The sequence below is a fragment of the Vipera berus genome, assembly GCF_964194415.1.
Source record: "Vipera berus genome assembly, chromosome: 3".
Taxonomy (NCBI): Eukaryota; Metazoa; Chordata; class Lepidosauria; order Squamata; family Viperidae; genus Vipera; species Vipera berus.
The window spans coordinates 59,982,168-60,006,780 of record NC_138204.1 but is presented as its reverse complement, the minus strand read 5'-3'; the positions used below and the strand labels follow the sequence as shown (position 1 = coordinate 60,006,780).

General features: G+C 40.6%; 1 protein-coding gene across 5 annotated transcripts; it reads right to left on the bottom strand.

Annotated features, from left to right (window-relative positions):
* Nucleotides 1-950: 950 nt before the first annotated feature.
* On the bottom strand, nucleotides 951-22,959 carry LOC308666805 (cytochrome P450 4B1-like). 5 transcript variants are annotated; one of them, XM_081325745.1, is made up of 13 exons: nucleotides 22,531-22,959; nucleotides 19,651-19,795; nucleotides 18,965-19,009; nucleotides 18,513-18,569; nucleotides 14,886-15,013; nucleotides 14,410-14,534; nucleotides 13,470-13,621; nucleotides 9,676-9,782; nucleotides 4,403-4,593; nucleotides 3,962-4,095; nucleotides 3,170-3,234; nucleotides 2,557-2,639; nucleotides 951-1,549 (listed from the first exon to the last, which is right to left on the bottom strand). In XM_081325745.1, the coding sequence occupies exons 1-13, from the start codon at nucleotides 22,687-22,689 to the stop codon at nucleotides 1,378-1,380; spliced, it is 1,563 nt and encodes a 520-aa protein (XP_081181871.1). In that variant the 5' UTR covers nucleotides 22,690-22,959; the 3' UTR covers nucleotides 951-1,377. The 5 variants fall into 5 exon arrangements, 4 of the variants coding, with proteins under 4 accessions (XP_081181871.1, XP_081181872.1, XP_081181873.1 ...); XM_081325746.1 differs by lacking the exon at nucleotides 18,513-18,569 and having other exon boundaries at nucleotides 953-1,549; XM_081325748.1 differs by lacking the exon at nucleotides 18,513-18,569 and having other exon boundaries at nucleotides 995-1,549; nucleotides 19,651-19,712.
* Between the last annotated feature and the right edge of the window lie 1,654 nt (nucleotides 22,960-24,613).

Genomic DNA, 24,613 nt, shown 5'->3' with positions numbered 1-24,613 from the left:
GAGCGGATCTCCCATTTGGTCTGCGCAGGGAAAGCAGGACCAATTGGAGGAGAAGCTCCAGACGGAGGCAGAGTGTGATTTTTTACAGGCTGGGGTCTGGGTGTCTTTCCTTCTAAAGTTGAAGAGCAGCTGCAGTCTATCCCAACTTGAAAGGCAGGCGGAGAGCAGCTGCTTAGCTCTAAGGACGCCTTGGACTCAGGAACTGGGCTGGCTGGCTGGAAAACCTGGAGCGGATCTCCCATTTGGTCTGTGCAGGGAAAGTAGGACCAATTAGAGGAGAAGCTGCAGCCGGATTTTTTACAGGCTGGGGTCTGGGCGGTATAGTAGAGCTGAGCACTAAAAACTGCTTTTGCCACCCTGCCTGTCCCTCAGGGACACTGCTGCCAACTTTCTTTCAGCAGGAGTCATACTGGGGCATCCCCAGATGCTCCTTTGTGCCCCAACTGTTCCAGAGTAGGTGCCACCCTTGGCTCTGTGAACACCACAGCCCTGGGCCTTGATGGCCTGGGAATGTCTCCAGATTTGTGTGGAGGAGAAAATGTGCTGTCAATTTCAAAGTCTCCTTGTGCCCTTCAGTGCAAGCGGGCCTGGGGCTGCGGAGAGTTGGGAGGGGGTGAGGCAGAATGCTGGGCAGCCCTTTGGGGCCACAAGAGTGAAGCAGCAGCCACCCTCCTGCAATTTTGGGCAGTGCCCAGACTGGCTCCATCCCTCTGTCCTGGAGTTGCTCCCCCCCCCCCCGCATGTTCCCAGCCTGGATCACATGCTGCTGGCCTCCTTTTCCACGGGCCATCCCTGCCAGTGCCCCCATGAGCCCCATCCCTTTGCCTCCTGGGTCCCCAAACCACATTATGCTCAGTCTGATTCTTGGTGGAAAATATGTTGAAATCAATGGAGGGATGCTTTGGGTCTCCCCCAAAGGACAGACTGACAGACCTTGAAAGAACTAACCAGCATTGATTGCAAAAGCTAAATTTTGGATGGATATTTCAGGGATTTTGAACTCTATTTCTGGCCCTCAATGAAATTGAGTTTGACACCCCTGTTGTAGTTTATCTAAGAATGAATTGACAGTAGATGAAGCCAGATATCTTGGCCATTCAACCTTACAGCAGGAGAAAATATGTTTCCTGGTAATTATTGGCAAATATCATTCTATAATTTTTACATTCTCTTCCCATTTTCAGTAAGTCCCCAGAGGTATTAGGATTTTAATTCCCAGCTACCATGATTAAAGTCTCAACATTTTTTCCAAGAGCAACAGAAGTATTCTGGGAATTATAATCTCAAAACATGTGCAGGGCACCTGGCTGGATAAGAAAATTCTGTAGTGGCCCTTCCCTGCCCCTCACATGAATGATTTCTTCTATTATCATAGGTTCACCCCAGTTTCTTCAAACAAAGATGAATTCCAGTATCAGAACGCAAGACAATCAGAGGCACTGGAACAGGTGGAGGCTTTGAAAAATCAGGTGACAATTCAAATCGAAGCAAAGTCATAGCAAGAGCCACTTTCATCTCATTCATGGCAAATTGTTGTCCAATGCAGTTTCTGAAAGGACAAGAAAAGTTGTTATCAAAGCTGCATCCATCTGGAAATTAATTTCCAAACTCCTAACCTTCTCTTTAGATGGCAGTTCACTAAACTGTTATCTTACAGTTGTCCTAGGAGTCCTAACTCCTCAAATTCTCTGATAGTTAATTTATCTTGCCCAGAGTGTACTTTGAAATATACTACGAGACATAATAGCAACATTCTAAGATGCTTCTGCCCCTTCATGGATTACTGCCTTGTCGTGGCGAAGGGGCTTGCGTAATTCAATGAAGCTATGAGCTATGCCATGCAGGGCCACCCAAGACGGAAAGGTCATAGCCGACAGTTCTGACAAAACGTGATCCACTGGAGAAGGAAATGGCAACCCACTCCAGTATCTTTGCCATGAAAATCCTATGGACAGTACCAAAAGGCAATACAATACGACAGGAAGGACTGGAGGAACGTTGTCCATAGGGTCGTGATGGGTCGGACACGTCTTCGCAGCTAACAATAACAAAGATGCTCCCGAGAAGACTCTTCTATAGGTAACTATAGGTTACTTTTTCCATTTTTTTAAAGACCCAGAAACCCCTTTGGATTGATATTCTGACAAATTTTGCAAAAAAATTAAAAGGAGAATGGAATACCGTACAAAGAGTATTACTTTTTCTACCACCATTTCTTCTGTCAGCAATGGTGATGAAAACAGTAATTTTAAAAAGGAGATGACACCTACTGCTACCATCTAGAAAGCCCTCTAAATATATCCACCTTTATATACCCTTTTTATACCCACTTTTCTTTTCTTTTTTTTCTGCTTTAGTAATAAATATCAAATCTTTGGAACCAAAAATCCTAATGAAAGAATGCTCATCTCAGCACCAGCTGATTTTGTTCGCCTACCAAAGAAATCTGCTCATAAGGATCAAGATGTTGGGTTCATTGTGTTTAGCTCAGTTTTGGCAAGACATGGACAAAGACATTCTAATTAATATGCCTATATCTATACAATATGAGCTCACCTTGGCCCAGCAGCAAAAGGAAGAAAAGCATGAGGATTTCTATTGGATAAGTTCTCAGGAGAAAATCTCAGGGGGTCAAACATCTAAAAACAAGAAAGGGTTATTTCCTCATTTTAAAGAAACTTATTTTCAATAGATGGTTACAAAAGAAATAGCAGTTGACCAAGTTATTAGAGAACATCCATTTCTATCGAGTGCCATAAAAAGAGAAAATTAGGATCACTTTAGCTGGTCTTTGAACAGATACAAAGCTATCCAATTTGTTCAGTGCAGTCTACTTTACAGTGAGCAATTACTCTTTAGGTTTTTAAGCAATTTTCTTCCAATTTGTATCTGGAACTGCTGTAGACTGAAACTGGGATCTTGTGCACCCTAGCATGAAATCTATCATTAAACAATTGCCCCTAATCTGAGAAAATATTTTTCAGTTGTTGTGTTAACAATAAATGTTTTACAAAGTGAACCTTTTGTTTCATTTTTATAGATTATGTTTGTATTAATCTTAAATGCCATTTAGAAGGGTACTGTGACAACTCTGGACTTTGTTCTAGTCAACTCAAAGGATATGGCTTTCTTTTGGAGAAAATAATTACAATATCACCAAATACCATACCTCTGGATTATGCCATATACTGGGGTTCTTGTGGATAAGATGAATGCTTATCACGGTCCAAGTGCCTGTGAAACAATCAATGTGGAAAAGGAGTCATGTTGGATTGCATGTAATGAGATGGCAATAAAAGCTCTGATGGACTCAGTGCTGGAGGTTTTATGTCCATTCACTGATGGAAATTGAGATTGGTGCCTATGGCTGCCATACGGTACACAAATAATAGGAACTTAACATTCCCTGATGTTTCTGAACCAAAACAGTAGTTCTGGTATATGTAATCATAATGTATCTGCATTTAAACTATGGAATCCCACTGGGATAGCCTACACCAGTAGAAGGGCAGGCAGAATTTCTATTAATTGACTTAGATATCTCAGTAGTTTTCAGTGCCTTCAGGTATACTATCTTTCTAGTAAGGCTTCTTCTCAACAAAAATAACATGAATTTTTTGCCAGGTCTTCAGGAATTGTTTATTCCTAATTCAGTTCCTAGCAGATAAAGACACTTCAATCAGTCCTAAAGTCTGCCCAATTTTAATTCCATTCTTGTTAGATACATTACTGCCCCTTTGGGCAGTGGAAGGAAAGGGATTGGTAGGCTGAACTGTGAATAAGTTGTTTTAATTCATTTTAAGTTTCATTAGTAAGCTAGCCCGAGTATTATAGAACTGAAATAGAGCCTCCTAGCTAAATAATGAAAATAAGATAATTTAGAGACAAATTGTATAAAGATAACATGTGTTGCAGATAAAAAGGATCTATGGATATGAGAGTAGAATAAAATGATTTGAACCTTCAGGTAAAGTTTTCCCATCAAAAAATGTAACAGGTTTGGTTAATAGTCGGGACACTCCAGGTACTGGGGAGTAAAGGCGGAGACTCTCTTTAATGCACATGGTGCAGTAAGTCATCTTATTAAGATCATCCCTGGAATATGTTGAAACAAAGTACATTAATAGATTAATTACAAATCAGATAAGTTATTTAAATCCAATCCTATGGACCTTCTGTATTGGTAGTTCTTGTGCTAGAGTATACATATTGATAATTTCACTGAGATTCTATGGCCTCTCAGTAATAAGAACACAATCACAGCAGCAGAACCAAGACCTAACAAAATGCACCCTTTTAACGTGTATAACCACCCAATACTTATAATATCACTCACTAATACCCCATACCTACCTACTGAATAAATATACTTGTAGGAAAACTCTTCAGTAAAAAAACTTACCACTTGATTGTGTCACGATCTCCCAGAATGCATTTTATCTCCTCTCTACATCTTTCCTGATGCTCTGGATTTTGTGCAAGGCAATACAGCAGCCAAGAGATCCCGCTAGCTGTTGTGTCATGACCTTCAAACATAAACGTGTCCACTTCAGCACGTACCTCTTCATCAGATAATCCAATGCCATTTTCATCCTAAAGATTGAGAAACTTTTATTGGTAAGATTTTATCGAAGAATTCATTTTTTCATATACAGTAAGACTCTAAGTAATAAATATATTTTTGCAGATCTTAACAGTATTTTGTGGTCCTGTCTTCCAGGTAGGGATCTATGGCAGACTAGATGTCCCTGATGAAGCAGGGATGGCATTGTGGTAGAGAACATAGGTCACATACAAATTCAAGCCAGTGCTGTCTTTCCAGATAAAGTAGAGAACATGAGATAGCCCACTTGAATTCCAGACAGCTGTTCCTCATGAAAAGACTGCAGGAATGCTTTATTGTGGGTGGCTGAAATTCCTTGATTTTTATGAATTCTGATTGGCTAGGACACAGGTCGGCATCCCGCGGCTCCGGAGCCGCATGCGGCTCTTTAAGCCATCTCCTGCAGCTCCCAGTGCTCCTCCGCCATGTGCAGTCCTGGAAAAAAAAAGTGGGACTCAAAAAGTTCAACTGATCAATTCAAAATGCTCACAAAAAACACACCAACCTCCCGAAGTTTGAATTGATTGGTTGAACTTCTCAAGCCATTTGTGGGACTGCCCACAAACCTCTTCTTCAGACTGCAAAGGGCGGCAGCGGAGGAAGCGGAGAAAGAGACGGGAAGACTTGAATGGTGAGTGGGCCCCTTTTCTACCTGCTCCGCGGTTGGGGGTGGCCAGTCTTGGGGTGCCCAGGGCCTGCCTCTTCCCTGCCTGGCAGGTCTCCCCTTGCCCTGATCCCCCGAAAGAAGTCTCTGCCGAGAGAAGGATGGCAAGCCACCGAGAGAATCGGGCAGTGGAGCGCTCCGCCGAGAGAATCGGGTGGTGGAGGCTTGCCACGCATTCTCTTGGCAGAGACTTCTTTCGGGGGATCCAGCCTCTGCCGCCCCTTCTCTCAGCTGAGAGAAGGGGCGGCAGAGGCTGGATCCCCCGAAAGAAGTCTCTGCCGAGAAGGGGACAGGAAGCCGCCGAGAGAATCGGGCAGTGGAGGCTTGCCGCGCATTCTCTCGGTGGAGACTTCTTTCAGGGGATCCAGCCTCTGCCACCCCTTGTCTCAGCTGAGAATGGGTGGCAGAGGCTGGATCGCTCGAAAGAAGTCTCCGCCGAGAGAATCGGGCGGTGGAGGCTTGCCACGCATTCTCTCGGCGGAGACTTCTTTCGGGGATCCAGCCTCTGCTGCCCCAATCCCCCAAAAGAAGTCTCCACCGAGAGAATGCGCGGCAAGCCTCCACCGCCCCATTCTCTCAGCAACTTTTTTACTGCGGTCTGGCTTTCTCTTGCAGAAAGCAAGCTGAAATGAAGCGAGGGAGATTGCCAGGAACGCGAATCGGTGCATGCTGAGAAACGCCGATCTCGTGCTGCTGCAATCTCCCTCGCTCAGTTTCAACTTGCCTTGCTGCAAGAGAAAGCAAGCTGAAACCGAGTGAGAGAGATTGCAGCAGCGCGAGATCGGCGTTTCTCAGCATGTGCCGATTCGTGCTCCTGACAATCTCCCTCGCTTTCCACTTGCAGAGGTCGGGGCTGGCCATAAGGATCAGCTGGCAATTCCATACCGGTGCCTCTTCCAGACGTTCACACGGGTCTGACACAAACACACACACACACAAGGGGGGAAACAACGCCGGACTGCCGGCACCTCTACCAGCCATTCCCGAGTAGGTCTCTCTCTCCCTCACAGAGAGAGAGAGAGGGGGGGGAAGGGGGGAAAGGAGGGTGTCTGGCTTTAAGTGAAGGATGGCTTTAAGTGGCAGAGAGAGACAAGAGAGGCAGCAAGAGCAGGAGACGAGGAGTCAGCCTATGTCTGTGCACATGCACAGACTTAAACGGAGGCTTTCAAACCTGACAAGCATACATATGTGGATATCTGCAACTGGTTGTTGCAAAAAATAGGATAAAAGGGGGGAAAGTGGCTGTAACTATTTAAAGACAACCCCCCCCGCACTTTTCCTTTCCTTCCTCCTCTTTGGCACTGTTGACTTCTGCTCCTCCAATCCTGGCTGCTCCTCGCGGTCCCTGCCTGACAGCCGCTGCATTCAACTTTTATTTGCTTGGTAGACTGGGGAGAGAGGCGCTCCCCCGCTTCCTTCCACTCCTGCCATGGCGATTTCCTCAGAGCGGGGAGCAGCTGCCTGCTGGGCAAGCCCCGAAAGGTTTCTTCTTCTCCCCGATCTTGCCTTACTTACTCGTCCTCTGATGTAGGCTTCTGCTGGGTTTCCTCAACCTCCCCCCGCCTGTTTTATTTTAACCCCACCACTGCCTCCCTCTTTCGCAAAGCCTCGGAAGATTCTTCTCCCCATCAGCCTGCTCCTCCGCTTCTTTGGAACCTTCACAATAGGCGGAAATAAGTCAGAGAGAGAGAGAGAGAGAGAGAGAGAGAGAGAGAGAGAGAGAGAGAGAGAGAGAGAGAGAGAGAGAGCATAGGGCGGAGGGAGAGCAGTCTTTTCTGAGGGAGGAAAAGCCAGGACAGCAGAGCCGTCCATACCAGAGGTGGACAGGGGCGGGGCTGGTGCACATTTTGCCTTGTTCTGCGCATGAGCGTGCATGCGCACATTTTGCGGCTCCCAGTTTTTTGTGTGTATGACTGAACCAGTTCCGAGTGGCTCTTTTGCTGTTTCAGGTTGCCGACCCCTGGGCTAGGAAAAAAAGTTCTTTGATCACAAGAGGAAACTAAGAAGATATCTAAAGCACATTTTAGAGACATACTTGAAAATTATCTACAGAAAACTATTCATATTATAAATTATGTTGTAAAATATAAATATTTTAGAAAGATTAATAGGTACAAACAGAAATACATGTTATTTCCTGCACCAAAAAAAATTGGGAAAGGAGTCTGGCAAGGCTGTATACTGTCGCCTTGCCTATTTAACTTATATGCAGAGCACATCATGAGAAAGGCAGGGTTAGAGGAATCAAAAGTTGGAATTAAGATTGCCGGAAGAAATATCAACAACCTAAGATATGCAGATGATACCACTCTAATGGCAGAAAGTGAAGAAGAACTAAAGAGCCACTTGTTGCGGGTGAAGAAGGAGAGTGTAAAAGTTGGGTTGAAACTAAACATTAAGAAAACTAAGATCATGGCATCCGGCCCTCTCAATTCCTGGCAAATAGATGGGGAAGAAATGGAGGTAGTGACAGATTTTATTTTCCTGGGCTCCAAGATCACTGCAGAAGGAGACTGTAGCCAAGAAATTAAAAGACGCTTGCTCCTCGGGAGGAAAGCAATGACAAATCTAGACAGCACACTAAAAAGCAGACACATCACCCTGTCAAAAAAAGTGCGTATAGTCAAAGCTATGGTCTTCCCAGTTGCAATGTATGGCAGTGAAAGTTGGACCATAAGAAAGGCTGAGCGCCAAAGAATTGAGGCCTTTGAGCTATGGTGCTGGAGAAGACTCCTGCGAGTCCCTTGGACTGCAAGGCAATCAAACCGGTCAGTCCTAGAGGAGATCAATCCTGACTGCTCTTTAGAAGGCCAGATCCTGAAGCTAAAACTCAAATACTTTGGCCACCTAATGAGAAGGAAGGACTCACTGGAGAAGAGCCTAATGCTGGGAAAGATCGAGGGCAATAGAAGAAGGGGACGACAGAGAATGAGGTGGCTGGATGGAGTCACTGAAGCAGTAGGCGTGAGCTTAAATGGACTCCAGAAGATGGTAGAAGACAGAAAGGCCTGGAGGAATGTTGTCCATAGGGTCGCGATGGGTCGGACACGACTTCGCAGCTAACAACAACAAAATATAAGGAATTGTTGGGGAAGATGTTGGAACTTGTTGAGGTGTCCAAATTGAGGTTTTTTTTAATTACAGAAAAGACAGTATCTACTGTATGTTTATTCCTGACTGGAACCCCTTATGGACCTTTTATGAAAAACAGAACAAAAGTAAATGTATGGTTTATGATTTTGATTATTAGGCAGGATAGATTATAGAAAAAGAGACAAATGTTTTAACTTTAGAGCAGACAGGTCAAACACAAGGCCCGGGGGCCGGATCCGGCCCGCGAAGTGGTTTCATGTGGCCCGCGAAGCCATCCTGGAAACAGTGAGGGAACGGCCCCCACTGCCTTGGCCCTGGCCCAGAGACCCTCCTTCTGCCAGACCCTCAGATCTGTCCCACTCCTGCCCAGGCTCCCATAGGCACCCTTGATGCGAACGATGTAGAGCTGGCCACGCCCACCCAGTAGGCCATACACACTCCAGCCACACCCACCCAGTAGGCCACACCCACCCTGGCCATACCCACCAGCCCCATGAGGGCAACCGCAATGCTGATGCGGCCCTCAATGAAATTGAGTTTGACACCCCTGCTTTAGAGTAAGAGGTAAGATTATAATTGTACTTACAGCTGCTGTAAAGATCAGAAGCCGTGTCTTTGTATTTTTTCTTTCTTTTCTATTTTACTTTTTCCCCCTTTCTTGTAGTTTAGCTCTCTTTGATTTTTCTTTTTTCCTTTTTTACTAGTTTGTATTAGTTTTTAATATTCTTTTTAAAAACTTTATGAAAAGAGAATATTTGTGACCTCAGCTAACTGTATTTACTACAGGTATAGAGTATATGTTTTGCATAAGGTATGAACCAAGTCTGTTGCTCATTGCTGCTGCATGTAATCCTAACATGGCAAATATGTCCAACATTCCATAATGTGTATATTCTCAGAAATCAAGTTCTCCTGGCAAACAGTGTAGAAACAGCAACCTGAACAGATGTGTTTCTTGATGCTTAGCTAGACAGTAAAATGGAGACAAACAAATATGTCCCCTAGGGTTCAAAGGCAATTAATAGAACTCAGGAGAGGGTGCAATCTTTTCCAATCATGTTATTATCTCCCTTTCTAAAAATTAAAGAGGACAACAATCCTTGTTTCTTGTATCACCTTAAATCCCCAGACTCTCAAAAATTATATATCTATATCCATATCACTTCTCTTTGAGTTTCAAAACTTCATAGCATAAATTATAATTGCAGGGTTCTTATTTGATTATATAAAGTCTATTGATGCTAAAATCATTTAGAAATCATAATCGGAACAAGTATAATTAACTGACCAATGTTTTCCAACTTGTAGTACTTACTTTGGCACAGAGAAGAATGTCAAGAAAATCCAGGTGCCTCTTCTTCTGGATCTTTTCAAGTTCTTCCTCAACCTTCAAAGATTCCTTTCTTTCCTTGATTATCTTCTCTGTATTGGAAATATTTGATGTTAATAGCTCATGTTGAGGTAAAGTATTGTCCACTTATGCTTGGGTTGGTGGAGAATTATGCTGGCGTAAAATTTGGTGGTGCCTCTGTTGACGCCTTCCTGCCTTTGAGCATTCACTATTTCAGCCTCTTACAGGCTACTTCATTGTTACACCATTTCAAGCAAATAGTATTCTTCACTTTTATTGAAACTTCATGCACTATTATCTACTATTTTGGGATAGTTAACAACAAAAGGGAAGCCAATAAGGGATTTCAAAGACTCCTTATCCACAAATGATCACTAATTTAGGCACTGAAGTAATGGGTGGTGAAATATTACAGATTTTACATGGCTTCCAACTATTCCTGGATCTCGTTGGTTTAACAATGGAAAGGTGAAACAGATCGTGTACAAATTTGATAGGCATTTCTTCTATTTCTGCATTCAAGTCATTAGTACAAAAGCTGCAGAGTATACAGTGAAGGTCTGAATTTTGAGGCAGCCCCTTCAACATGTCACTCCTGCTTGAGAAGGAATATTTGATAAAATACTCTTTCAGTTAAGATTTTCAAGCAAGACATAGTGTAGCCAATTAATGTCATGTCATGTCATCCAGTCTACACTTAACTGGCTTGCCAATCAGAATGACATGGGTCCTGATATAGCATTCTTACAATCTAGTAAAGAAATTACTTGTTCAACAATATGAAAAAAAATTAATCTGGCAAGTATTTCCCCCATAAATTCATGTTGAGTTCTTGTAATGACAACTTTTTTTCAAGGTCTTTTCAGACTGACCTCTTCATGAACTGCTCTATAACTTTCTCAGATACTAATATCAGTCTGATTCTGTAGTCCTCTGGATTTTCCTCTACTGTTCCAATACCTCAGGGGCTGCCACAAAGAAGAGGGAGTCAAGCTATTCTCCAAAGCACCTGAAGGCAGGACAAGAAGCAATGGAAGGAAACTAATCAAGGAGAGAAGCAACCTAGAACTAAGGAGAAATTTCCTGACAGTTAGAAACAATTAATCAGTGGAACAACCTGCCTCCAGAAGCTGTGAATGCTCCAGCACTGGAAGTTTTTAAGAAGAGATTGGACAGCCATTTGTTTGAAATGGTATAGGGTTTCCTGCCTGAGCTAGATGACCTCCAAGCTCCCTTCCAGCCCTCTTATTCTACTCTATTTCTAATTCTAATTCTATTTTACTTTCCCCCCCTTTTTTTAAGATAGCCACATCTGTCGTCCTCCAATAATCTGTCACTTCTTCAGTTCTCCAGGATTTATGAAACAACATTAGCAAGTTCTTTCAGAACCCTTGTACACAATATAGCTGCCCAGAGTCACTTTGCAGATTGTAAATAAATAAATAAATCTAACCCAGTGATTTAACTCATTCAAAATTAATCGGTAATCTATGCCCATGTTTCTACCAAACACAAACTCCAATCCTCTTTTTTCATCTTCACAAATTTCACCTCTTGATGGAGAAGAACTGAGCTAAAACAGGAGCTGAACAGTTCTGCCTTCTGTTGCTTGCTACCATTTTTTTCATTTTATTGGATAGCCGGTATACTTTATTTTAATCCCATTTTTCTTATTTTTATTAAAAAAAAGGTGGCAAACATATCTAATATTCCTCCTTCCTCCTATTTTCCCAACAACATCAATCCTATGAGGTGGGTTGGGCTGAGACAGAGTGACTGGCCTAAAGTCACCCATCTTGCTTTCATGCCTACGATGAACTAGAACTCTCAGTTTCCTGAGAGTGGTGCCTTAATCACTAGATAAAATTAGCTCTTGTATTGCTTCAATTTTCTCATTGTTACCAACTATATCCTGCACAATCTCACCCCTTTCAGATTTCAGGTTTCCTAACATGATGTTGTGATTCAGAGTCAGCCTGTGGGTTCGGCATTTGGGTCGGACGATTCAGAGGAGGAGGAGGGGGATGCTGGAGAGGTTGCTGAGGGGGTTGGAGAGCTTGCTGATGAGAGCCCTCAGCCAGGCCCCTCCCACCTGGTTACCACGCAGACCCAGCTGTGTGAGCCTGACAGCGCGGATGAAGATGACCCACAGCTGGCCCTGTTCAAGGACACCCGACGCAGGAGGCAGTCAATCAGGAGTAAACAGAGGAAGGCAATGGGGCACCTCGGAAGGAGGCAGAGAGAAGCCACGCCCTGAACTGTTTAAAAGGGGAATGCGTGGGAGGGCTGGTTTGCTGAAGGCAACCGTTTGAATAGTTCCTGTTTCATGGTTCGTGTCTTGTTTTGCTCTATTTGCTTTTGTGTTCATAAATTTGGCAGGCTTAGTTCCAGCCTCTTGCCTTCTTGTAAAGGGGTTGTCCCTGCCTTATCTGCAGGGCCGGTAGTAGGCTGGTACAGAACACATGATCTGGATGGTCCATATTACCTGGGCACCCATTGTTTTTTTGATGAGCTGTCTCCCTTTGCAATTCTTTTAGGTGTCCTTTGTTGTGTTCAAGAATTTGTTCAATGTTTTATAAATTGTCATTGGTTCCTTCAGCTTCCTCAATTTTTTTTAAAAAATCATTGGAATGGTTTGCAGTGGGGCTTTTAGTATGTACTTCTTTAGAAACTTCCATCCCTTTTCTACTACTTCCTTCTACCACGAGTTGTGAGTTTATTAAACTTAAGAACTGTATTCATCTTTAATTACTTAAAAAAAAATCAAAATTACTTATTCACTGATTGCAACATAATAATCTTCTATGTAATGGAAATATTTTTTCTATTTCTATTTCTTTCAGCCATGATGACATCTATCAGCCACTATGCTATTTTTTTAAATTTCAAATCAAAGAAAATGTTTAAGGATATTCTGAACATTAAACTGAAAGATGTCCTTTGAAGCCCATCTATGTAAATTTATATAGAGAACAATGAAAGTTATGCCAGTGGTGGTGAACCTATGGCACATGTGCCAGAGGGGGCACTCAGAGCCCTCTCTATGGGCACGTGCGCCGTTGCCCCAGCCCCACCTCCCCCTGCGGCACCCTCCTCACCAGCAGCCCCCCGGACAGTCGCCCCCAGGTAAGGCCCAAGCGGAGCAGTGCAGCCAAGGACATGGCAGCCGGGCAGGAGGGACAAGACTCCGCCCTTGTGGCCTATCGCATGCTGATGTTGCTGCAGGGCGCCAGCAGAGGGCGTGGCTGCCACGGCGCTGCAGGGCCGCATGGACAATTGGCTGCGGTGGGCCGTGGAGGTGGTGGGTGGCCTTGCGGGTGGGTGGGGTGAGGCAGGTGCCATTTTTGGGCACTTGGCCTCTAAAAGGTTCGCCATCACTGTTATAAGCCAACCAATTTCTATTTTTAAGCTTGTTTATAGTAACTCCTTACACTGTAAGAAAATGCAAAATTGTATGTTATGTTAACCTTTTTAATTAGTCATTTTCCTGGTTGTAATAGCACACCAATTGTGTGATTTCTTCACTGAAGTGCATTGCAACATTTGAAAAACTGCAGACTGGAACAGCAACATACTAATGAAATATAAATTACACAAAAACACTTAAAATGATGTATTGAACAAAAATCCTACTCTGTGTGATTTCTTCTTCTCAAACAGTTGTTTAAGATTTGCTTGTTGTTTTTGTTCATTTTTTATTTTTACCTTTCTTTGGGTCCAGAACACCCAAAACCAAAACCAAAGCATTGGACAAATACCTGTATGAAGGTGAGCAACATGGCAGGCTTTCCGAAACCGAAATCCATGAGGACTGAACCAATATAGAAGATCATTGTAACCTACAATGTAGTGCATCCTGGCATATATCAAGAAGGAAAGCTCAAAAACAGCTTGAATGTAAGAATTTTCCCTAAAGAAGGGCAGGAAAAATCAAAGGATAAATTCAGGATTTTAAATATGAATATAGTTACTACTTTATAATCTTCAAACAATAGCACTGAAATACCTCAGTGAAGCTTACTTCTGATTTTACATAAAATTATACCATAAACCATTACATTTATTTCAGCTCATTAAAGCTTTCATTCAGCTTTCTGGACAATAGTCAGTGATAAATGTTTAACAATCAACTCTATTGTGCCATCTTGCCACTAGCCACTGAACAGTCTGCTCAATGCTTTGCTCTCACCTACTTCACAAAATTCCAGAAATTTAACAATTAGTTCTCATGAGCCAATGCAAACATTAATAATGTTTGATAATAATGCTGTAATGTATTATAGACAATACAAGGTACATCTATTAATACTTCAGGAATGTTATTTAAAAGCAATTCTGACTATTCTTTAACTAATACAATATAATTTTCCAGGGCATTTTATTGCCATCAAGCCAACTTTGAGTGCTCTGCATCAAAGGCTGCAACTAAATGTCAACTCCTGGTTTGGGGACACCTGAATTCCACTGCCAAAATCTCCAAAAGAAGAGCAACTGTTGCATATTAAATAAAGAGGACAGTTAGGAAATGTGTAAGTGGCACCATTGTGATTCTGTATATATGGGAGGGTAAGTAGTAGTTACAGAATACAAGGATGGTATATTTTATAACGGGGATTACTTGGATCCCATTAAATCATTACTGAATATGTTACCAACCAAAGAGATTTTAACCAAAGTTAAAAGAAAAGCAATACCAACTTGGTCATTTGACAGTTGCTGTTATAACCAAAGGCACATTTCATGATGCTATCAAGTGTCATCAGGCTCACATGTTCAAAGAGTTCCACTGGTTTTTCCTGACTGATCAGTTGTTCCCATTTATCCTAAATCAACAGAAGAAAAATGAATTATTGCTGTTCTGTTGTGCTGGACCCCTTAAAGCAAGCAAAACTAAATTATTATATAGTACATTTTATAAATCTTTCTACTCTAACATAAAATAATAGCCTCTCAATTTTCTCAAAAATAATAATTTTGCTGGGACATTCATTACATTTCTTTTCTGATTCTCTAATACAATGTTTCTCAAGCTTGGCAACTTTAAGGTGGGAGACTTCATCTCCAAGAATTCTGCAGCCAAACACACATGCACGCACAAATGGTGCATGCATGCACCATTTCAGCTGCCAGTTAATCAGTCGCTGAAATTTTTTTAATAAATCATTAACACTTACCAACATCACTTTTGTACAGTCTGCAATCAGGGGCACATATGGCTTTAATATACTAAAGTGGAAACCTGGAGTTAGCAATTTTCGATGCTGTGCCCATTTGGGTCCATGCAGGACCAATAAACCTTTTCCTGAAGGAAATAGATACTTCACATCAAATAGGAAAACAGGAGAAGGAAGGAGTATTAAATATGTTTGGCATCTTGCATTACTTATAATAAAGACAGGACGAAAATAAATAAATAAATAAACAGCTCTATACAAATTCTTGTTACATTTAGATAATCAATAATAACAATAATAATAATATCAAGAAATTGCAGCTTCCTGCAATAACTCCAGCAAAGCTACAAAAAACTGCGCTACTTGGAACATCTTACATTTTAAGGAGATACCTGGTTGATACCTAGGATGCTGGCAACAACCCATGTCAACCATTAGTGCCAGTCAGTTTGAGTGTTCAGTTGACTGGGTTTCATGTTTTATGAAGTTTAATAATAATAATAATAATAATAATAATAATAATAATAATAATAATAATAATAATAATAATAATAATAATAATAATAGTTGGAAGGGACCTTGGAGGTCATCTAGTCCAACCCCGATCAGGCAGGAAACCCTATACCATTTCAGACAAATGGCTGTCCAATCTCTTCTTAAAAACTTCCAGTACTGGAGCATTCACAGCTTCTGGAGGCAGGTTGTTCCACTGATTAATTGTTTCTAACTGTCAGGAAGTTTCTCCTTAGTTCTAGGTTGCTTTTCTCCTTGATTAGTTTCCTTCCATTTCTTCCATTGGAATACTTGCAATATTCCAAGTGTGGCCTTACTAAGGCATTGTAAAGTGGTATTAACACTTCATGTGATCTTGATTCTATCCCTTTATTAATGCAGCCTAGCACTGTGTTGATGTCAAAGCAAGAACATTTGATGTTAGCAGCGTTGACAGCTGCAGCACACTGCTGGCTCATATTTAAGTGATTGTTCACTAGGACTCCGAGATCCCTTTCACAGTTACTACTATTGAGCAAGGTACCTCCTAAACTATACCTGTGCATTTGATTTTTCTTGCCTAAATGTAGAACCTTACTTTTTTCACCACTGAATTTCATTTTGTTAGATTGTGCCCAATGTTCAAGTCTGTCAAGATCCCTCTGTATCTTAAGCCTGTCTTCCTGCCAGCTTGGTGTCACCTGCAAATTTGATGAGTTCCCCATCTATCCCCTCATCCAAATCATTGATGAAGATTTTGAAAACCACTGGGCTCAGTGCTGGGGCACCCCACTACTCACTTCTCTCCATATAGATGCAGTTCCATTGAGGACCACACGCTGAGTACGGCCTGTCAGCCAGCTACAAATCCATCTGGTGGTGATGCTGTCTAACCCACATTTTTCTATCTTATCAAGTAGTAGGTTGTAATCTACTTTATCAAATACCTTACTGAAGTTCAAATAAATTATATCCACAGTATAGTTTATAGTAGCAATGAAACTTCATTTCCACAACTATTGTATTTCATTAATTTTGAATCAGGTAAGTGATGCTTTATGCAACTGATGTACATACAAAGCAATGAGAGAGAACTGAGATTTCAAACTTCATTACAACTGAGTCTATAGTAAGAACATTTACTATAACCATAAATCATAAACTGTAGCTGAGATACATTATTTATTTATTTATTTTACTTTAATCCCATTTATATCCCGCCCTTCTCCGAAGACTCAGGGCGGCTTACAATTTAAGCACAAACCAATGTGCTTAGCAATATGTAATGTGGGGATCAAAAGTTCTTACCCTCTGTGCCTTTCTGTGACTCATGTTACCTTTCTAATTTATTTGGTAGCTGATTGGTTAACCTGAGCATTCTTGATAAGCATTTTCTTCAGATTTATTCTTTGCTTTATAAATGTTTTCTCCTTTGTGTGTTTCCTTATGGGAGGTTTTCAAACAAGTAATGGGTAGACATTTATCAGGGATGGTTTAATGGGTTCCAACAATGAGCAGACAGTTGGACTAGATGGCCTATTTGTTTCTTCCTAGTGTATACATTCTATGATCACTATACCTGGTTGTCAACTTTCATTGCATTGCATCAGTAATACTGTACAGCATAATAATTAAAACTTGAAATGCAGTATTGTGCTCTAATGTTCATCCACACAGACGTGTTGATATATTTTTCTTCCATGTTGTTTTTGCAGAGTGATTTATCAAGAGAGTCTGAAGATCGTGAAGGGCAAAGTTCTTTTGGAGAAAATTCTTTTGCAAAAAACAGTATTTCAAATGTCTATTGAGATTCTCAGTCATCCAGGTCATGTTGTCCCCAAGGTGCTTTTTCCAAAAGGCAACTGGACTTCCTTGATTTTTTTTTCCTTTGAAAACATTTCACTTCTCATCCAAGAAGAAGATTCTTTTGATCCCCACATTTCATAATATAACTCAGTTTATGGTTATAGTAAATGTTCTTACTATAGACTCAGTTGTAATGAAGTTTGAAATCTCAGTTTTTCCTCATTTCTTTGTACATACATCAAGTACATAAAGAACCACCAGTTTCAGCTTCTGCCTTTTGGAAAAAGCACCTTTGGGACAGTACTTAAAACCATCGTCATCAGATTCATGGGGGGCCCATTGGCGAGCATTAAATGCATTGATTGGTAGGAAAAAGAGCAGGCAGGGAAGACAGGGATTAAGAAGCAAACTGTTGGATATTCCTACCACGATCATATTTCTTTATACTAGAAGATCCAGAGCCCAGTGATTAGACGGCAAGGGTGGCACAGCAGTGTTGGCAAGACCCTGACCTCTGAAGATTCCTCCTCCATAAACATCTACATGGGATGCTTCTTATGCTTTCCCAGAGAAAATGGTACTTTTATCCATTTTAATTCCAGGACTTCAGTAGTCAATAGAAGAATGCATGACTTACAAGTTAGCAGGATTAATAAATCTGAAGGCCTTGTCTTACTCAGCCAAGCTGTGGCACCTGCTGGGAAGCATGTGTCTGAACTGGCACAGTGGGCAGATGGCAGTATTGCAAGGTAAACATTGCCCTTTCTGAATAAAGGTAAAGGTAAAGGTTCCCCTGCACGTGCGTGCTAGTCGTTTCCGACTCTAGGGGCTCATCTCCGTTTCAAAGCCGAAGAGCCAGCGTTTGTCCAAGGACATCTCCGTGGTCATGTGGCCGGCATGACTAGATGCCAAAGGCGCACGGAACGCTGTTACCTTCCCACCGGAGTGATCCCTATTTTTCTACTTGCATTTTTACGTGCTTTCGAACTGCTAGGTTGGCAGAAGCTGGGACAAGTAACAGGCGCTCACTCTGTTACGCGGCACTCGGGATTCGACCCGCCAAACTGCTGACCTTCAGATCGACATGCTCAGCATCCTAACCCACTGAGCCACCGCGTCCCTCCTTTCTGAATACGTGTATGTAATTCTCTGTCCAACCTGATGATTTTTGACTTCCTGCAAGTCAATACATTGCCCATAAAAATCAATTTTAAAAAACCCTACCAACCTAGAGGTTTTTTTCCCCCCTCACAAATAAAAGCCTTGCCAAAATCAAGGCTTCTATGTGAATCTCAATTTCTAATGTAAATTGTTTATTTATTTACTTACTGTACACTTCTGCTTCCAGTAACTCTCTAGACAGCTCTTGACCCTTTTCAACTCCCTCTATAAATCATGGGGATACTGGAAGTGATGGCACAATAATATAATAGTAATAATACATGTTTATATCACCTATTTGGAATTTTATTACTAGAGAATGCCTAATACATTTCATGTATATTTTTCAGACATCATTATATTAAATAATGTGTGGACTCAGTTCTCCATCATGTATTTTGTCTGTTTGATTGTTATATGCAATCAATACACATTTCCAGATAAGTGGAAGCAAACAGAATAAAGGTAAAGATTGTCTTTCTTTAGTTATGAAGTAGCTATGACAAAAGTTTGACAATGTAAAGCTCCTAAGGGGGATTCTTTAGAATAAAATTATAAGCAATTTTATCTGCGCTAACTGATCAATTGTTCTTCATTATGGAGAACTGGAATATACATACCAATCCATGGAATTATGTTCCGATAACCAAAATTATCCTTTGGTTCTAAAACAAGAGAAAAAAGAAACAAAATCCTATAGATTAATTAATTACCCTAGGCTGTGATTGGAGAAAAATACAAAAATCTCTGAGAAAAATATCTACTAAGGAAATAATAACTAGATAATTCCTGGGTTTGTTTATGGATAAAGAACTCATAAAGAATATTATACATTAAAATATAGGCATAATACATATACATCCTTACTTTCTTATTTTCCCTGTAAGACCCAGTTTGCAACTTCCCATTTAATATCCCCTAGCTAGTTACTACTTCAATATTAGCCAGGCCATTGGTATATATATATATACACCTCAAAACTATTACAATGTAAAATCCATTCATCAAGTAAGAGAATATGTTATTTATGTATATAAATACTTATGCAAATCTTTATGAAAAACTGCATAAGAACATAAAAACTGCATAAGAAAACTGGCTTTTCTTTTTCTTAAGGGTAGATAATTGGAAATGACATTTTCATAATTGGAAATGACACAATTTGCAACTGTACCACAATCAACAGCGGTTGTGGAACCTTGGAGTCATAAATGTGTATATACTTCCCTTATTACTGACTGGTTAATGTACACCTGCACTGAAGTATTAATTACAACTAATTAATTAAGACTGTTTTGTCTCTTACCCGTTCGAGCAAGTATTGTTTTTGCATAATCAGGATGTGTTATATTCAAACATGCAATGAACCTGCCAAACCACAAAGGAAAGGCAAATGGATACAGACAACTCCACTTCTCTACTTTTTTGTAAACTGCAGAAACAGCTGGAAACTGCATTGATGCAAGATAAAGAAGAAAACAAGAAAAGGTGATATTTGGTAAAACATTTTAATGAGGTATTTGGTGGGTTTTTTTTCCAGGCCAAAGACTTCCCTTGCCCTTTAAGTCACCTATCAGGACCCCCTCCCCTAAAAGCAGGTGGAGCCAGGACAAAAAGTGTGTGAAGCCAAATAAAACAAAATGTTATTTACATTTAATTTCATTAATGAAATATGAAATGAACAAAATACAGTTGTTATTATTATTGTGCCCTGTGTTACATAATTTCTCTTTTGATCACATTAAACATTAGTATTTAGTTGCAACTTCTGGAAGAGATGCACCTCAACTGAGCCTTTTAGGGTCTCATGCATCTTGGAAACTTAATTTCTATTCTTGTAGGCCACTTTTTAGCTGAGAACGTCAGATATTACTCTCTGTCAATCCAACATAATATAGGATGTGAAACAAAGGTGACATTTGAAAAAAATCTTGCTGCGTTCTGAAACTAATCTGGAGCTCTGTGCAATTGGTTGAACAAATATACAAATTGGGTCTGCAAATCAGACTAGCCCAAAATCAAAGTAAATAATGTTAAGGTTCAGAGCGATGTGTGAATGCAGCCAGCAAGGAAAAAACTCGGCCTTTTGCTCCTGATCAAAATATGAAGAAAGTTTCAGATTACAGATATAGTGATAGCAATGACCATTTCTGTTGCCTGCACTTGAGGCTTTGCTGGCCACAAATGGAATGAAAGGGAATATAGGCAACCCATTTTAATTTTTTATTTGAAAACCAAAGTGGCCAGAACACTAGGAGGAGAAAAACAGATTTTACTGTCATCCACCCTGTGATAGGAAACTGGGCTGTGCTGCTTACTTTCTAGGAGTGGTTGTAGGGAGGCTGGAAAAGAAAATACCAGGGCAGATATAAACAAGTATAAACATGACCTTATCCCAAGCGAACATAAATATGGGCAGCAGTCTTTTAAGGTCATTCAAAGAGATTCTGCCTTAATGAACTCCCTATAAATGAGGCTGAGGAATTTCAATTAGTTTCCAAGATTTACCCCCTTAAGATAACCTAGTGAAATCTGTGTTTATTTATTTTATTCCATTTATATCCCGCCCTTCTCCGAAGACTCAGGGCGGCTTACAAGCTTAGCAGTAGCCTTCATTCTATGTATATGCCTGCTTGTTAGGGCTTTCACACACACACCCAAGCGGCATTATTACAAAGTCAGCTTAATTGCCCCCATCAATCTGGGTTGCTGTTCTTGCTTCCTTGATTCCGCCAAAGTTGACACATTTGGCATAATGATGTTTGTTTAATGTCGGCTTTGTGCACTGGATGAATATTTTGCTTATGAACTACAATATTAAGGTTTTGATTACGTGCCATGAAGTTGGTATCAACTTCTTAGTGACCACACAAATAGATTTTCTCCATTTTTTGATTGCAAAGTAAGTCCAGGAAAGACATTGGGTAGCTGTTAACTGACACAATGTCACACAGGGAGTATTATAATCCATAACTGATTTGTACTATGGACTGTCTGACGTGCATATAATACTAAGTCAAAGTTCTGTTAAGTACTGTAAAAGTACTGTAAAACACATAGCCACAGTGACACTAGGAAGAAACAGCACAGAAGTTTAATAAATTATTTTCTCATTAGAAAATATTAAACAATATGAGATTCATAATATCTAAACTGTAGCCCCTAAAACTTCCCTGGGTCTCCACTGGAATTGGCTAAGAGAGACTGACATGCTCCTGCTTATACAGGTAGTCTTTGGCTTACGACCATAATTGAGCCCAACATTTTTGTTGATAAGTGAAACATTTGTTAAGTGAATTTGTCCCATTTTTACGAGCTTTCTTGCCACAGCTGTTAAGTGAATCACTGCAGTTGTTAAGTTAGTAACACAGTTGTTAAGTAAATCTGGCTTCCCCATTAACTTTGCTTATAAGAAGGTCGCAAAAGGTGATCATGTAACCCCAGGACACTGCAACCGTCATAAATAGAGTCAGTTGCCAAGTGTCTGGATTTTGATCACATGGCCACGGATGCTGCAACGAAGTGTGAAAAACAATCATAAATCACTTTTTTCAGTGCCATTGTAACTTTGAACTAAGTGAACCGTTGTAAGTCAAAGACCCATCTGTAATGGGGCATAAGATAGAGGTACTACAAATTTTCACAGCCTCTCATTTAAAAGGGAATAAACCCTCCCAGCCTTCCACTCAAACCTTACCTCAAGTGAATTTGGTAACAGCTGCAAGGTTATTGGTAGGGCAATATTGGAAGAAGGATTGCCTGCCTACTATAGAGGAATGGACGCTTAAAGTGTCAAATTTAGCAGAAATGGCTAAGATTTCTGCTTACTTGAAGGATCATTCACAAGACAGATACATTTCGGTTTGGAGAAGATGGATAGATTATATTCAGAAAAAATATGGGACTAAAAAGTTCCATTTAGCTTATGAGTAAACTTTAGTTTGTTATAATTTAATTTTTTTTTATAAGTTGGATATTTTTAGAGTGTAATCATGTTATAGGCAGGTTAAAGTGTATTATGTATTTGGTTATTTAGATAGTTGATCAATGTTAGTTAGTTTATGATTATTATATATTTGTAACCCTGTAATCAGCTTTGGGAAGTGGGGGAGGGGGTTTAGGGGTGGGTTGGGGATGGGATAATATTGTAACTTTTATAAAACTCTTTAATAAAAATAAACCTTACCTCAAGTATATGACCGTAAAGCCAATGGGGAGGGGGACCGGCATAATTGTTCAAAGCTTTCAGCAGCACCTGTCTTCGACGATGCAGCTGGATAATTTTGATCAGCACGTACGTCAAGCAAAACACGGCAACCAGGTGCCAAACCCGCGAAAGATCCATAGCAAAATAAAGGGCAACACTGGCTCGGGAGAAAGGGCTGCCCGTCCAGGTTAACAAAAATGGCTTCTCCCAAGGAGAGAAAGCTACAAGGAGCGAAGCTCGTTGTGAACTCTACACGGCCTCGATGAAGAGTTGGCAAAGGAGAGAAAGTGCAAGATAACGCGGCAGGCGATGCTTCCTCGGAAGTCAGTGGAACTGGAATGTGTGCAAAGGCAAGTTTCGTTGCCTTAACGAGCTTACGAAAGAAGATCGGGACGCATCTTCCGTGTAAAAGGGTGTCAACTAGAGGAGAGGGAAAGCCTAGGGAGGGGGGAATTACGTCATATTCAATCCGTCTTCAAAGTGAACATGGAGAGAATAGCGGTGAAATAAATAAGTTAATATGGCTGGATCGGTGGAGCAATTTACTTCTGCATCCTTTTTCCCACGCGTCGGTCTATCAGGGCTATGGCACAAAGAGCTCAGTCCCTAAACCAGGGTTGCTCTGTAAAACAGTACTCTGCAGTTTTGTTAATATGTATTAATCAGCATGGTGAAACAGCAGCTCTTGGTCCATTTTTGTTTATCGAATTTCTTTGCCTGCCAGTGAGTTTCACTCACCAATTGATTATATACACTTATTTCAATGTTTCGTGCTTCCACCCCACTTCCCAGCAAAGGGTGGAGGTTATCAAATAATAGTTAATAATTTCCTCTGCAAATTTATATATCCTTGTCATGATCACAGCTATTAGTGATTATGCCCATGGTGGGAAAATTGTTTTAAAATGAGTGATGGGCAAACCTGAAACGAGAAGTGTGACAAAATAATGAACAGCATTAACAAGAGAGCAAAAGTTATCTGCTCTGTTGGAGGTTATCAGTCTAATGTGTCTGCTAAGATTAGAAGAATAAGATACAAATCATAATATGTATGATTATTTTTACATCCATTTAAATAAAAGGGCAACAGCAAAGAATGTGTGCTATAGACTTAATTTCCTCAAAAAGTCATGGATATGAATGATCTATCTAGGTGTGCCATTGAATCACTCATCCAGAACTCTGGCTATTGTAAGAAACACATGTGGGTATTGGGCATAGGGATTCTCCAGGTAGTGACAATCATAAAGGTTTAAGATGGTGGTTATGGATGTGTCTCCTCACATACTTAAGTGGGAAGGCTTCAGCTGTATGATTTTGTTCACCATCTCAACATTTTTTTTACATTCCCTCACCTTCATCATGCTGCTGGATGGTAGTGGTGAATAAGCCTAAACCAAAGGCTTTTAAAAATATGACTGAAGTCTTTTTGTAAAGCTAAGATTAGAATCTATTTTATTTCTGAAAGAGTTTCCTCATAGCCAATCAGGAACTGATACTGCATGGAAAATCTGCAGGATTTTCTATGCAGTATATTTCATATACTCATAAGGGTGTAGATTTATTTTACAAAGTTAAAAAATCTTGAGGACTGTTAAGAATTTTTTGAGTCAATATCTCAACTGGCAGAGCTAGTTTAATTCTTTAATGAAGCCAAGCTTTTTTCTGGTCTTAATAACATAACAATGTGCTTCCTACTAAAAATAATTTGTCAGTCTGTTCTTAGGTGGTTTTTTAGGTTCCTTGTCTAATCTACAATCCTGAGATTTCCTTGTAATCTCCTGAGTTCTAATTATGTTGTTAGATTTTTGAGATGGAAGCCACAGCTTTATTAAGGCAATTCAATTTTTTTCAGATACAAAACTTCAACTAACAAGCTGTTAGCAGTAGAAAGGATCATGAGGAAAGGAGGAGGCAAAATGTGGCTCATGTTTGAACTACATTCCTACCAGTTTACATGTTTTGATATAGTAATTTTAAAAAAACCTCATCATCCTCACTACACACCCCCTTTTCTGAATTTCCAGCCATCCTGTCTGGAGAGTTTAGGTGAATTCAGAAG

Bases quoted from the DNA above. Each gene is read 5' to 3' on its own strand.
- LOC308666805 (XM_081325745.1), bottom strand. From the start codon at position 22,689: ATGGATCTTTCGCGGGTTTGGCACCTGGTTGCCGTGTTTTGCTTGACG. The intron at 14,535-14,885 runs GTAAGTGTTAAT...CTGTTGATTTAG, and splicing joins ACTGTACAAAAGTGATGTTG to GATAAATGGGAACAACTGAT. The intron at 1,550-2,556 runs GTGAGCTCATAT...TTGTCCTTTCAG, and splicing joins CCTTTTGCTGCTGGGCCAAG to AAACTGCATTGGACAACAAT.